Genomic DNA, 13,278 nt, shown 5'->3' on the forward strand with positions numbered 1-13,278 from the left:
GTAAGTAGTTTTTTTAATACGTCATAAATGGTACGGAACCCTTCATGGGCGAGTCCGACTCGCACTTGGCCGCTTTTTTGTACTAGTGTAAGATCAAAATATACGTAAGTACAATTTTTTGCAAAGGAAATTATTAATTCTAGGTACAAAGGTAAAATAAAAATGCCTGTCATAAAAGCACGATCTATCGATAAGAAACTGCGAAGTAGATGTATTTATTATTTATCTTACTTCGTGGTCTGTTGCTGCGTTGTGAATGCGCATAACTTTCGTCTTACATATTGAAGAAAGAGATGCAACTACATTGTCATACTTGTTATTTGACCTCAATAGCAAACACAGATGTGGACAAATTTTAACCTCTGGCACTGGCAACACCACAAAGTGATTGTCAAAATGGAGTTGATGTGTACTTAGGTCAGCCTTAAGATATTTTTGTTGAATTAATGAATTTTTCCTCTACTCCCATTAGCAATTTGTGTTGTAAACTGTTGCTTACACTTCATTAGCAACGCTGCTCGCATTAAGCTCATTGACTACATAACATATCATCATTAAATCGTCATGTTTTGATAGGGCCTTACGATCAACATTTATTCAACTTTTTATCAAAAATGTCCGCGGCCAGCGCGATAGAAAACAGTGAAGAGCTGGAGAACGTACCACTAGTGCGTATGGAGGACGTACAGCCTTCGAGAGAAAGGAATTGCGAAGAGGAAGTACTAGAAACCTGTATTGTTGATAACATTGGGTATGATTGTGTAGTCAATGAAGATGAGGACTCAAACATTGGGAGTATGGTGTCCATTCAGTCAGAAGAAGTGGTTGAAGACGACAGCGACACTGCAGAGATGATTGTTCCTGAAGTTCTCGAGCCGTTGGACGAAATTCCAATAGTAAGAGATGTGGCACAAAATGTAATAGTTGTTTTGCTTATAAAATTATTTTGCAAGTGTTATTTGTTCACATTACACTTTAGACAGGAGCAAAAATAATTAAGCAAGCTTAGTTTTCAAAATAAAATGTAAATTTAAATAAAGGAAAAATCTACCAGTTCTGGCAAGACTGAAAGACCTTTGGGACCTTTTTTTTTCTTAGAGCGATTGGACTAGTGTTCCCAATGGTCGCAACTTCAAAGGCCAGAAGCGGTTAATTGGTGTATTCCCATCTGTCCCTGGTGGGAACAAATTGGAAGGATCCATTCCCATCTGTAGCCAGTGGTGACAAATGGGAATCAATCCTTCCCATCTGTGACTGCCTCAGTTTCATCCTGTCTTTTTTTTATACAAGCAGATGTTGATAGTGAACAGTTAAAATTCCAATCAGATGAGAATAGACCAGTAAATTTTTCCATTCTGTCCCTTAATTTAAATTTGTAATATTGCTGGTAGACATCTGTTTGATACAATGTTAGTTTTAAATGTATGTATTGAGAGAGTAGGGTAGAGTGTGGATCTTTTTGAACACTTCTGGTGCTGTACATCTTGAAACATACATTAAAATTTTAATATTTTGGTGTAACTAGATAAACATTACATAACACTATGATGTTAGCAAAGTTCATGTTACATACTCTTTTTAACCTCTGATGCAAAGAGAGAGGTGTTATATGATTGACACCAATGTCTGTCTGTCTTTGACATCATAGCTCTCCAACGGATGGGCCAATTTCAATGTGGTTTGTTTTTTTTTACATGACAGCTAGTTTTCCTGTTGTGGTTTTTAGCTATATTTCATAGAAATCAATTCAGCAGTTTAAAGAGTATCGGCTCTTTTCCAACATGATGTAAGGCATTTTTGGCATATAATGAATGCAGGGGGTTTTTATTTAAGTTTTTAATTTATTAGTTATATAACTGCTTTGTTAATATTGTAAATGCACCATTAATCAGAGCCTGTAGACAAAATATTGCAAATTTTCCAATTTTTTATTATTATATAAGTTTGATTAAATGATAGGCTACGATTTTTGGTCTCACAATGATAAACCATGATTAAACTGTTTTCTTTTTCAGGATATAGTCCCAGAGCAAAAACATACAGACCTAAAGCCACCAGACAGTTGGCCAACCCTCGAAATCCTCCCTGGTGGTGTCATCAAAAATGCCGACAAATGCGAAGATGACCTCCCCTACCCCGAGGGCCCAGAGAAGGTGGAGAAGGGAGAGATGATGTATGCTTGTGCGAAGTGCTCTGAGAGCTTCAAGTACCTGTTCTGTCTGGTGAAGCACGTGAAGTGGCATGAGGATGAGAAGAAGAAAGAGAAAGGGCTGGATATGGCCAAACTTAGTGAGTGCTTTTGAAATTTTCATTTTCTATTTATGATATATTTTCATTATGAAGCTATCTAATCCCACAGTTAAAATAAAACTTAAATACATAGAAAACATTCATAACTCACGAACAATTTTCAACAAATATCCATCTCATTACACAAATAAATACCTTTAGCAAGATTCAAACCCAGGACTGGAGGAGCTTCCTTAGCTAGGAAGAGTAGGAAACTAAGAGACCAATTATACTTGGTTGAAATAATGGTAATGTGGCCAGTGTTTTTGGAACGTTTGTGCCAGATATGAGTTGTCTCGGGGCTCCCCACAGTTTTCATTGATTTTTGACAAGTTTTGAGTCGTCACTCCTACATTTGCAATATAGATAGAATTATAAGACAAATAGCTATCGGTTCTTCAATCTTTCATCTCCATTCTGGTCTGCCGGATTTTGAAAGAAATGAACACTCATCTTTATATAATTTTTTTATTTATTGTCTAAAAAAACACTTTTTCGTTACTTGATTGCTGTGAAAATTTTTACATGTACGAAATCTAGACATTTGAATTCGTCTTTGCGTCTCTAAAAACTGGTCAGAGATTTTAATTTTAAACTAATTAACACAAAATTATGGCCAGAAAACCAGTTTTTTGGCCTAAACTTGTTCAACTTTGATGCCAAATATCTCGTGAACTTTGAAGTAAATATGGAATACTATATTGCTTAAAGCCGTTGCTGTTAATAAGATAAGCTACAAAAAACATTAGAAAACGAAGGGATTCAGATCGAAGGTCATTGGCGCTAGAGAGCCACTTAACGAGGTAGTGTTAGGTTTTTGGACAAAGCTTGTTGCGGATTTTATGTAGATTGGACAAAGTCATAACTACGGTTTTGACGAAATCTGCACTGTGGATTTAGAGAAAGTGTGATAAAATAAATAAAATTGAAAATAAAAAAGCCTTTAATTTCTCGAACACAAAAAATAATGATAAAAATAATACACATCAGACAAAATTAACAATAAAAAAGGGTGTACGAGAACACCTCTATAGGGTATAGGCCTCCTCCAAGGTTTACCAGAGCTCTCTGTCTGAAGCTGTCGTTATCCAGTTTAGGCCAGCGACTGCCGTTAGGTCGTCTGACCAGCGCGTGCGCGGCTTGCCTCTGCCGCGCTTTAGAAAGTATGATAAACTATTATTTTAAATGACTATTGTGACAATACAATCATCATCATCATGACCATCAATTGCTTATAATTTCCAAACAAATCTTAGGCAACTGTCAATTGTCTCCTGGGTCACGGCAAAAACTTGTATAAAAAATCATTTATAAAAATGGAGTTGATGTGTACTTCAGTCAGCCTTAAGACATTTTTGTTGAATTAATAATGGATTTTTCCTCTACTCCCATCAAAATGATTTTAACACTTCACATAAGAGAAAAGTACTCTTATTCAAATCATACAACAATATAAATACACATTTTTTCAATAATGATAATTTTTATTTTATTTAAAACCTTTAGTGACCATATTGTGGTGTACAAAAAAGGATTACGGCTAAGACAGAGGTAAGTATATATTTACAAAATTATAATAATATCATTTAACACCTTAGTTTTATAGATCCACCAAAATGTAGCTACTATGTGTATGATATCCCTAATTAAACACAACACATGTGATTGTAAAAGATACTGGTGTTGATCTAGGCTCGAACATGACAACATCATAGATAGCTCCAAATCAATAAGTGGCTTTTACCTTAGTGACACTATGCCACAATATGGTCAGCTAAAGCATTCTTTTTGGTTGATCTATATTTTTGTAATTGTTAAAAATAATTGTTGTGTAGTTGATCTGTGTCCATAATAATTGCAATGTATATTTTCTTGTTTTAGCTGAATATGAAAAGGAATTTATTACTATTAAGAGGGCGCGACAGGAACTCGACAAGGAGCATAAAAGGAAAAAAGTTGAAGTTTTCAGCAGGTCAGTGTTTTATGATTCAAAATATATATTAACATTTAAAAAGATATTTTACTGTTTAAAATTATGCTGCAAAATATGTAACAATTTTTCAATGTAATTTATAAGACATTTACAATTCATGTATATTTTCAAATGTCCGTATAGGTGGAAATATGTTAATTGAATTTATTATAATACTCAATTCATACTATGTTTTCTTTACTTTGTTACAGAATTGCAGAAGCTATGGGGAAGATAGAGAGTTTCGATGAACTTTTAAAATAATAAACGTTTATCGAACAGTATCATGTTTTACTTCGTTTTCGCTTCAGTTCCTTGTCTCAGTAAAAGGATTCCGGTTTCGCCGGATTAACTTTAGTACGTCACAATTCGACTAAATGAGAATGCAACGAAAGAAGAATCAGGCGGAACCAGAATCTGGCGAATTGGGAACTAATCAGTAAAACACCAAATACCCCAATCTTTCACCTTACACAGAATATCACACCGTTAAAGGGTTAATTATTTATTTCCAGCAAACCGTAAGAAATGCATCGTTTTGCATTCAGGCAAAAAGAAGATGGGCCAGCGGGGAAAAGCCAAGAAAACCAAGAGATCATAGTATCGTCGCTTCAGTATTAACTGGCATAGGCTAAAAGTGTCATGTTTTGACATCTCCGGTGGTAAATACTGCCCCACCGCGTAACAGTCATTGGAAAACGTCTGCGTATTCTCGTGCTATAGGTTCCAAATTTAAACTGGTTTTCCAATGACTGTCACGGCTCTCATGCCTTGCGAAATTCTGGTAACTATACTTGACGCGGCCAGTGATGATCCCTATGTGACTTCCATCGACTGTAACCGTCCGTTACGGTTTAATGTGTAATGGTCAATTACAATTAACGTTCGACCAACACTGGCCCTAGCATTGTTAAAGACACTAATATATACATAAGATAAGAAAAAGGAAATACTGATGTTTTTACCAGCAACTTATCAACTTTATTGCTGATGATGGACAGTGCATTTGTAATACATTACAGGGTGGCCCGAAAATACGTTGACAAACCATTTCTAGGAACTTTTTTCTTACTTATACAAAATGTCATTAAAAATTTAAAACTACAATCATTTAGCTAAAACAAAACATATTATTTTAAAAATATTCTCATTTAGCTCTGATAGACAAACGTAAACGTGTGTTGTGTTAAAATTGTCAACAAAAAAATGTCAACGTATTTTTCCTGCCATCCTGCAGGTACTTCTTGGACATCGCCTATGCGATTATTTTGTTGATTTTATCCGATCACTGCTATCTCCTGGGTCACGGCACGAAAAAGAAATGAAACTACGGCAGCATTAATGACTATCAATTCTTTGAAGATGTAAGTGTAAAAATATTCTACTTATGAACGATACAACCAAACTGTTGCTTCCATGTGATTACCTCAATCTGACAATTTAATTCAAAATTAGATTTGTCGTTTATAAGTAATAGTAGATACAGTCAACCAACTTTAACCCTAGGCCATATCAAAGGGAGGTTATCACTATTCTTCAATTTGAAATGGTTCTACGGTGGCGTAGGATTCTAGTTGTTTGATTGTACTTACATATTTCGCATCACCAAATACGATATAAGATTAGTTGGGGTAATAGAAAGATACAAACACTGGAGCAAGAAAAATACTTGTAGGGAACCATCATACTGATTTTCTTGCCTCAAGCAAAATAGACAAATTTTACCTGAAAATAAAATTTATATTAAGTTACTTACCTTGTTCCAAGCCTGATTTGAAGGCTTGGAACAAGGTACAGCCAACTTAATAGACAAATTTTACCTGAAAATAAAATTTATATTAAGTTACTTACCTTGTTCCAAGCCTTCAAATCAGGCTTGGAACAAGGTACAGTCAACTTAATAAACTATATTCCTCTTACCCCACATGACTAGAGCTGACAAGCAAATGTTAGATGGATAGTTAAATGCATAAGTAAATATCAAATCGGCTACTTATTTCTGTCAGGATTTAAAATTATTTTTTAAAGGGGATATACTGGGTATAGTTATTTAGGTTCATCAACTTTTACTATAGCACTTAACTTTGAAATCACAAAATAAAATTCTAGCCTCCATATAATTATAGGATTGAACTTTAGTATGGATCATCAGTTTTTTTTTGTGATTTCAGGGTTGCTCTCGTAACAAAAGTTGCTGACAGTAATGAGTACAGTCACGTATGTGTATCTTATATCACCAAAACATTATACCCCGTATATGGAATCCGAATACAGTAGGCAGTATTTTGTATTTTTTCCATGCATATAACAGTATAGCTAAGTCATTGAACATGACTGGAAAAATGAACGAACTTTTGTTCTATGTTGTATTTTAAATTCTGAACAAAATAAACCCAAAATATAATTTGCAAGTCTCCTAGCATTGCTTACTTTGCTTGAAGTGCACTTTAAGCTCATAAATTTAGTAGTAAAATAATATTCGTATTTAGTTATATCATTCGTGTATATGCGTTTAAACCAAAATGAGTTGTTTTCGTTCATTATAGTTTATATTGGTTTGTATTTGATTATTTTAAACGTTCTGTGAGAATGTTTTAGATTGTAATGTGAAAATAGATAGTTGCTTTACTCGCTATTCCCAGTTTCCATGTTCCATGAGAGATTTTGTATTTTTGCAATTACAAAGTAGGTATTTTACTGAACAACTTCCACTATAAGCCAAAAGGCAGATAACTTTTTCTTGTACTAGGTCGGTGCTATGGTTATGTTTTGTCTCCTGGGTCACTCCATAAACCCACAAATTTATATGACCATACATGCACTTTAATGGTAGTTTTTAGGCCCATTACTGCGGGGGCCTTCTACTAAGTCTGTCAGTAGAATGAATTACAATTTATATAAAACTGTCTTAATATTGTCTCCTGGGTAACGGGGTAAAAAAGTAAAATGTCACAGTTGATCAACCCACAGAAGCATTCATATTAAAATACATACAAAATCGATCTTTCAATGGAAAATCAAACTTCTGTTTAGTCTTGTAAGGTTTATGTTAAAAAAAAGTATGTACAGTCAGTAGCAGATATTATTATTATTTTATTATTACGATACAAATCAAAGTCTAATATAAGTAGTATTTTGGTTTGTCGCGTAGATATTTTCTAAATTCGCGTAGGTATTTGTTGCCGACTGTACTTTGTCGTGTATAATGCAATAGGTTTTGTTTGTGTCTTTTATTTTATGAATAGTTATGAATTTTATTAATTAGAATATTATGATTATGTTGTGAACTTATGAATGTCCTTTATTTGGCTATTATTTTTATGTGTAAATCTGAAATTAATGTTTTTTTTTCCACGGGGCCATTATTGTTATCAACTTATAAATTATAAGTCAATTATTTTAAATAAATTTTATCGTTTGTTGTAAACTGACTTTTATCATTATAAATTATTATAATCAACTAAGTAAATCCATTTTTTTTATTAGAGGGCAAATTAATCTGATCTCCAAAATATGTATCATAAACAAAACACATCTTGTAACAATAATTTATACTCTGGCACAGCTACCTTTGTCAGTAGAAAAAGGCGGCAAATTTAAAAATGTAGGCGCGAAGAGTTGGATATTAGTAGTATTAAGTATAACATTTCTTCATACAAACTATTTTACTATTGTCGTCTGGCTGACGGGACAGAATAACTACAAAAATCAGGACAAGTGCTAGTCGGAGTCGCCCACCGAGGGTTTCGTACTTTTTAGTATTTGTCATTATAGCGGCAACAGAAATACATTATCTGTGAAAATTTCGTCTAGCTATCACGGTTCGTGAGATACAGCCTGGTGACAGACGGACGGACGGACAGCGGAGTCTTAGTAATAGGGTCCCATTTTACCCTTTGGGTACGGAACCCTAAAAACGTTGATCCTCTCCTTGCAATCGTTTCACGATGAGTGACGCCGCGCCGTTAGGACAATTTCATATTATCATCTTTTCCTTTGTCGTCTGGTAATACATCATCAACAACTAATCGTTTCAACTGCATTAACTCCTCTCTTTTACTCTTTTCGTTTTCTCTGTCTATCATTCGCGTGAATTCTGACAAATTCACATAATTTGGACTAGACATCTTCTGTTCTAACTTAGCTAAATAATCTTCTAACTTGTTTACTTTTTTCATTAGTTTAGCTTTAGCTTCTCTCATAGCAACATTTAAATCTTTACCTAATAATTCTACATATAATTTAGTATCTTTATCTAGCTGTCCACTTACAACATTTTTGTTTGTTACTTCACCAAATTGAATATTGTCACATTTTGTTAGATTTTTTACTATATCACTATACTTATTGATATCCGCCTTTAATACGTTATTTGTTGTATTTATATACACGGTTGGCCTAAGTTTATTGGATATATTATAATATCCTTTCAATTGTCTAATTAAAAATATTGTACTTAGAAACTGATCTACTTGAATTTCCAAATTAATATTTCTCCATTTACTAAACTCATCAGATTGAGGGTACTTAAAATATTTTTCGTCATAATCATTAAAATTGTATATAATACTTTCTTCGAATTGAGGTATCCTTGGTATCAGATCATATGTCAAGTAAATCATAAAGGGATTTAAACATCTTAGAGATGCGTTCAAAATAGTGCTCAAGGTGTGAGCATGCGCATAACCAATCTTTTTGTCTTTGTGTTCAAATCCTGGTTTAGTCGTTTCCAAGTATACATCGCAGAATTCGTTGTAAATGAATGTTCTTAAAGCTTTTGTAGCTAAGTGGAAGTCATGGTTTCCCATAGCTGTGTTGACTATATCTATCATATATGCTAATCTGCTCAAAATCCATGCATCAAAAAAAGTCAAATCATTTTCTAAAATGGTCCTCTTTTTCGGCAATTCTTTCAGTTTAGCAAACTGTAAATGAGTGTATTTCACACTCTGCCAAATTTTATTACAGAACAGCTTGTTTGAATGACACATGTTCACATCAAAGTTGACAAAATGTGACTTTATATCTTGTGACAATAATGTGAACCTCAATGCATCCACTCCGCATTCTGGTATACCTTTAGTATTCGAAAAATTGCTCTTATGGTATTCCAAAGATTTCACCAATTCGCTTTTACTTAAAATCCCGTCTGCATACATCTTTTCGGTCTTCTTTTTCAGTTCATCTAAAGAAATTCCGTTTATGACATCAATAGGATCTATAACATTACCTTTGCTTTTAGACATTTTTGAACCCTTATTATCGCAAATAATTCCATGGAGTAATACATTTTTAAACGGAAGGTTATCAGTCAATTCCAGTCCAAGTATTACCATCCTATGCACCCATAAACCTAAGATATCATGCCCGGTAGCCATTAAATTCAAGGGATAGAACTTGTCGTAATCCAAGCTATATTTATCCGGCCATCCCAAAGAAGAAAACGGGTAAATTGCCGAAGAGAACCAAGTATCTAAAACATCTGTATCTTTTTCAACCTGTATTTTATCTGCTTCTATATCTAAAAACTTTGCAGATATATCTTTGGCTTCATGTTCATCGTTAGCAGCTACCCAAGTAGTGTTTGATCCATAAGTACACTTATATCCCGGAATTTCCTGCCCCCACCATAACTGTCTCGAAACACACCAATCCCTATCATCTTTACACCAATTCATCCAATTCTTTACAAACTTCTCCGGCTGTATCTTTAACTCTCCCTTCTCTACAACCTCAATTGCTTTCTTATTTAAACTGCTGCAGTTTAAAAACCACTGTTCTTTAGGTAAATATTCTATAACGTCATTGGTTCTATTACAAATCGGCAGACTCATCGAATGCGGTGTAACCTTCTTTAGAAGTCCCAAACCATCTAATCTCTTAACAATTTCTTCTCTACAGTGATATTTCTTTAACCCGTTATATTCTTTAGAGTTTATAATATTTCCTTGTTCATCTATAACTTGATGGAGCTCCAGCTTGTGTTCCTTAGCAACCTCGTAGTCTATTTTGCTGTGGGCGGGAGTGATTTTGACGGCTCCGGTCCCGAACTTCATGTCGACAAAATCGTCGAAAATTATGGGTAAAGTGTTGCCGTTGAAAGGGTGGATGACTCGCTTCTTTCTTAGATGTTTGTACCTGAAATTTAGGTAACGCTTATATGTTAGGCAAGATAATAATCTAAAAGGATAAATCTTTCGATTCCATGTTAAGTATGCACCCAGAAGAGGGGTAAGGTGAGTGGGTCAGTATCTTAGCACGTTAGTGCCATTTTACTCTTGAAAGTACCTACTGAAGTCCAAGCCAAACAAAACTATACTAGTAGCTCTGTGAGCTGTAGGCGTCGCAAACGTTATAACTTCGCGATTTTGAAAAAAATCCAGATACTAAATCGACAAAAAAACCATATAAATAATAATCTGCTCATAAAAGTACACGTGAATCGGTTGAGAAATGCGACCTATAGAAAGAACAGTCGGACACATGAAAGCATGGTGGGATTCGATTGTAAAAACAGATTGGGGTCTTCCATACTACGACAGGAAAGGTAAGGTAATGAGGAGATGGTAAGCGTAAAAAAACGAGTACGAAAGTCCAAAGACACCCAATTATAATAAAATGTACAATTATAATAACCTGGAATCGTCTGGATGCACAGCAACAGCGACGTCTCCCAACATGGTCTCTGGCATCGTCGTCGATACCACAACTTCCTCCATACTGTCGCATATCCTGTACGCAAAGTCGTACAGCTGTCCGAATTTCACTGGCTCATTGTATCCTGGTAACCGCAACTCTAAAAAATAAAGTTACGCATCAGGATGAATTAACATTTCTTGTTACTCGTTGCTAGGGTTACGTTCTCCTGGGTCACTCTTAAAACCCTGGTTTTGTGGTATTTAAATTAAATCTTCGCGTGACAAATTTCGCAGCAGGGCATGTCTACTTGAAATTGTATTGACTGAAAATTATAATTTCAAGAACTCTAAAAAGAGTTAACAAAAAATCCATTTTTGTGGTAGGTAGTTATATCTATAAGTCCTTAAAATAATGGCACATTAGGCCGAGCAGGAAATTGCCGCGCGCAGTAGCTCGATTAGTAGCACCTATTTACTAGAAAATGCATGCATACAAGTTAGTAGAAAGTGATACAAAATTTCTTCTAACCAACTGTGCTAATATTGTCTCCTGGCTAACAAACAGAATTCATACTGGATTGGACAAATTGAGGAAGTATAATCGCAAGGTTTAGTAGTAATAATAACATTTAGATACCTGTTGGACCAGTAATCTCCACATTATCCACTTCAATATCCGACACAGTTGATTGCAGAGTATTACACCAATTCACCAAAGCCTTTTGTCTATAAATTAATCCCTTCTGAAACAGTCTTATAAATGCTAAGTTAACAGCATTTATATGCTTCCGGTCCATTGTAAACATTTCTCTGCCCCAATCTAAAGAGTAGCCCATAGTCCTGAGCTGTTGGCAGATGGTGTTGCCATGTTTTTCCTTCCATTTCCAGACCTCCTTGTTAAATTTGTCACGGCCTAGCCCGTGGCGGGTGAGATTGTGACGACTTTTTAGGTATTTCTCAACAACACCCTAGAATCAAAAGAAAGTGCAATAGAACTGAAATATGGAAAAGTTAATTTTTAATAAGAACTTATCAAAGGATAAGTTCTTATTAAAAAATTATGATGATGTAAGATGTTGAGTCTTTTTGTACACAAGTGTATTCCCTTTTTGTCAATGCAGTTATGCTTAATTGATTTATTACCTGTGTAGCAATACCGGCATGATCTGTGCCCGGTAACCAGAGTACATTGTGGCCTGTAGCCCTCTTCCTTCTGACTATTACATCTTGAACTGTGCCAGCTAGGGCATGACCTGAAAGTAAGTTTCAAAACATTTTCAAACAGGAATTTTTCAAAGATACTTATTGTTATTATTAGGCTGATGTTAGCTATTCTTTATAGTAGAGTATTACAAATAATAAAGTTCTATTCCCATTTTGGCCGGGCAGATGGGAATAGGTACATTCATATTAATCATTCCCATCTGTCTGCCTCATATATGTTGGTGATCACGCGGGGCGGAGACAAGTGGGAATACACCTGTATTCTGTTATAAAAATGAATCTGTTAATATATAGAATATGACTTTTATAAAACACTTAATTCGTCATATATTAAGATATGAAAACAAACACTTTTTTTAGACCCTCTTGCTTTCGAGTTCTTTATTTTTGTGAGACAAGCTACGTAAATTCCTTTAGCACGCAAACTGGGCTCGTTTACATACATATAATTAAAATAATACTTAAACAAATTATCCATATATCTTAAATAGAAATCAGCTGTTTTACTAACCTAAATGCAACTTCCCAGTAACATTAGGCGGCGGTAGCACCATGCTGAAAGAAGGTTTATCACTGAAATTCTCCGGTGTGAAGAGCCCATTTCTCTCCCATTCCTGATATACATGTTTTTCCACAAATTGTGGCTGATAGGCGGATGCCGACAAATTTGGTTTAGGAATGATACGAGAGGTTTTCGAAATACTGCGACTCCATAGACATAAATAGGATCTTATACAGTTATAAGTATTATAATGGAAAAACATTTTTATTTTTAATTAATTATATTTTAAAAGAATTCAAATTTATTAAACATTCTCGTCCTCCTGTTGTATTTTTTGACAACTTTGCTTAGATGTGATGTTTAGAATAGGCCATTCCATTGTACGTACTTTTTGATGGATATTCGTTTCGCTCATAAATTGATTTCTAACGCATTTTACGTATATCGGAGTTAAATGAGCTACATTTTACGTACGCAAAGAAATCACCATTCTGTGCAAAATATTTTCTTCCTCCTTACGATATTGAATATACTTTGAATGGACTTGAAGATATGTAAAACTATTTTTATTTTATTAATTCAACAACTTAAGTCTCCGTTCCATAATTATTTTATTTTACACTATTAAAAAAGGAACGTAATGTCAAACTGAC

At 34.5% G+C, this 13,278-nt stretch overlaps 2 protein-coding genes across 4 annotated transcripts; one reads left to right on the plus strand and one right to left on the minus strand.

Moving 5' to 3' along the window:
• The first annotated feature begins 354 nt into the window (after positions 1–354).
• LOC133530984 (uncharacterized) lies at positions 355–7,688 on the plus strand. 3 transcript variants are annotated; one of them, XM_061869052.1, is made up of 4 exons: positions 355–917; positions 2,016–2,289; positions 4,171–4,261; positions 4,474–4,542. In XM_061869052.1, exons 1-4 carry the CDS (start codon positions 615–617, stop codon positions 4,523–4,525), a joined length of 720 nt encoding a protein of 239 aa, XP_061725036.1. In that variant the 5' UTR covers positions 355–614; the 3' UTR covers positions 4,526–4,542. The 3 variants fall into 3 exon arrangements, with proteins under 3 accessions (XP_061725036.1, XP_061725037.1, XP_061725038.1); XM_061869053.1 differs by having other exon boundaries at positions 366–896; XM_061869054.1 differs by lacking the exons at positions 4,171–4,261; positions 4,474–4,542 and adding an exon at positions 4,777–7,688 and having other exon boundaries at positions 367–917.
• Positions 7,689–7,722: 34 nt separating this feature from the next.
• On the minus strand, positions 7,723–13,231 carry LOC133530981 (valine--tRNA ligase-like). The gene is made up of 5 exons (XM_061869048.1): positions 12,635–13,231; positions 12,043–12,152; positions 11,537–11,867; positions 10,898–11,057; positions 7,723–10,399 (listed from the first exon to the last, which is right to left on the minus strand). Exons 1-5 carry the CDS (start codon positions 12,885–12,887, stop codon positions 8,227–8,229), a joined length of 3,027 nt encoding a protein of 1,008 aa, XP_061725032.1. The 5' UTR covers positions 12,888–13,231; the 3' UTR covers positions 7,723–8,226.
• Between the last annotated feature and the right edge of the window lie 47 nt (positions 13,232–13,278).

This window comes from Cydia pomonella, chromosome 24 (assembly GCF_033807575.1).
Source record: "Cydia pomonella isolate Wapato2018A chromosome 24, ilCydPomo1, whole genome shotgun sequence".
In the NCBI taxonomy this organism is placed as follows: domain Eukaryota; kingdom Metazoa; phylum Arthropoda; class Insecta; order Lepidoptera; family Tortricidae; genus Cydia; species Cydia pomonella.

What these genes read in the sequence shown, in the direction of transcription:
- LOC133530984 (XM_061869052.1), top strand. Translation starts at nt 615, where the DNA reads ATGTCCGCGGCCAGCGCGATAGAAAACAGTGAAGAGCTGGAGAACGTA. An exon ending in GCTGGATATGGCCAAACTTA is followed by an intron (nt 2,290 to 4,170) that starts GTGAGTGCTTTT and finishes TTCTTGTTTTAG; the next exon opens with CTGAATATGAAAAGGAATTT. An exon ending in AAAGTTGAAGTTTTCAGCAG is followed by an intron (nt 4,262 to 4,473) that starts GTCAGTGTTTTA and finishes ACTTTGTTACAG; the next exon opens with AATTGCAGAAGCTATGGGGA.
- LOC133530981 (XM_061869048.1), bottom strand. Translation starts at nt 12,887, where the DNA reads ATGTTTTTCCATTATAATACTTATAACTGTATAAGATCCTATTTATGT. An exon ending in ATGCCGGTATTGCTACACAG is followed by an intron (nt 11,868 to 12,042) that starts GTAATAAATCAA and finishes TTTTGATTCTAG; the next exon opens with GGTGTTGTTGAGAAATACCT. An exon ending in GTGCATCCAGACGATTCCAG is followed by an intron (nt 10,400 to 10,897) that starts GTTATTATAATT and finishes CCTAAATTTCAG; the next exon opens with GTACAAACATCTAAGAAAGA.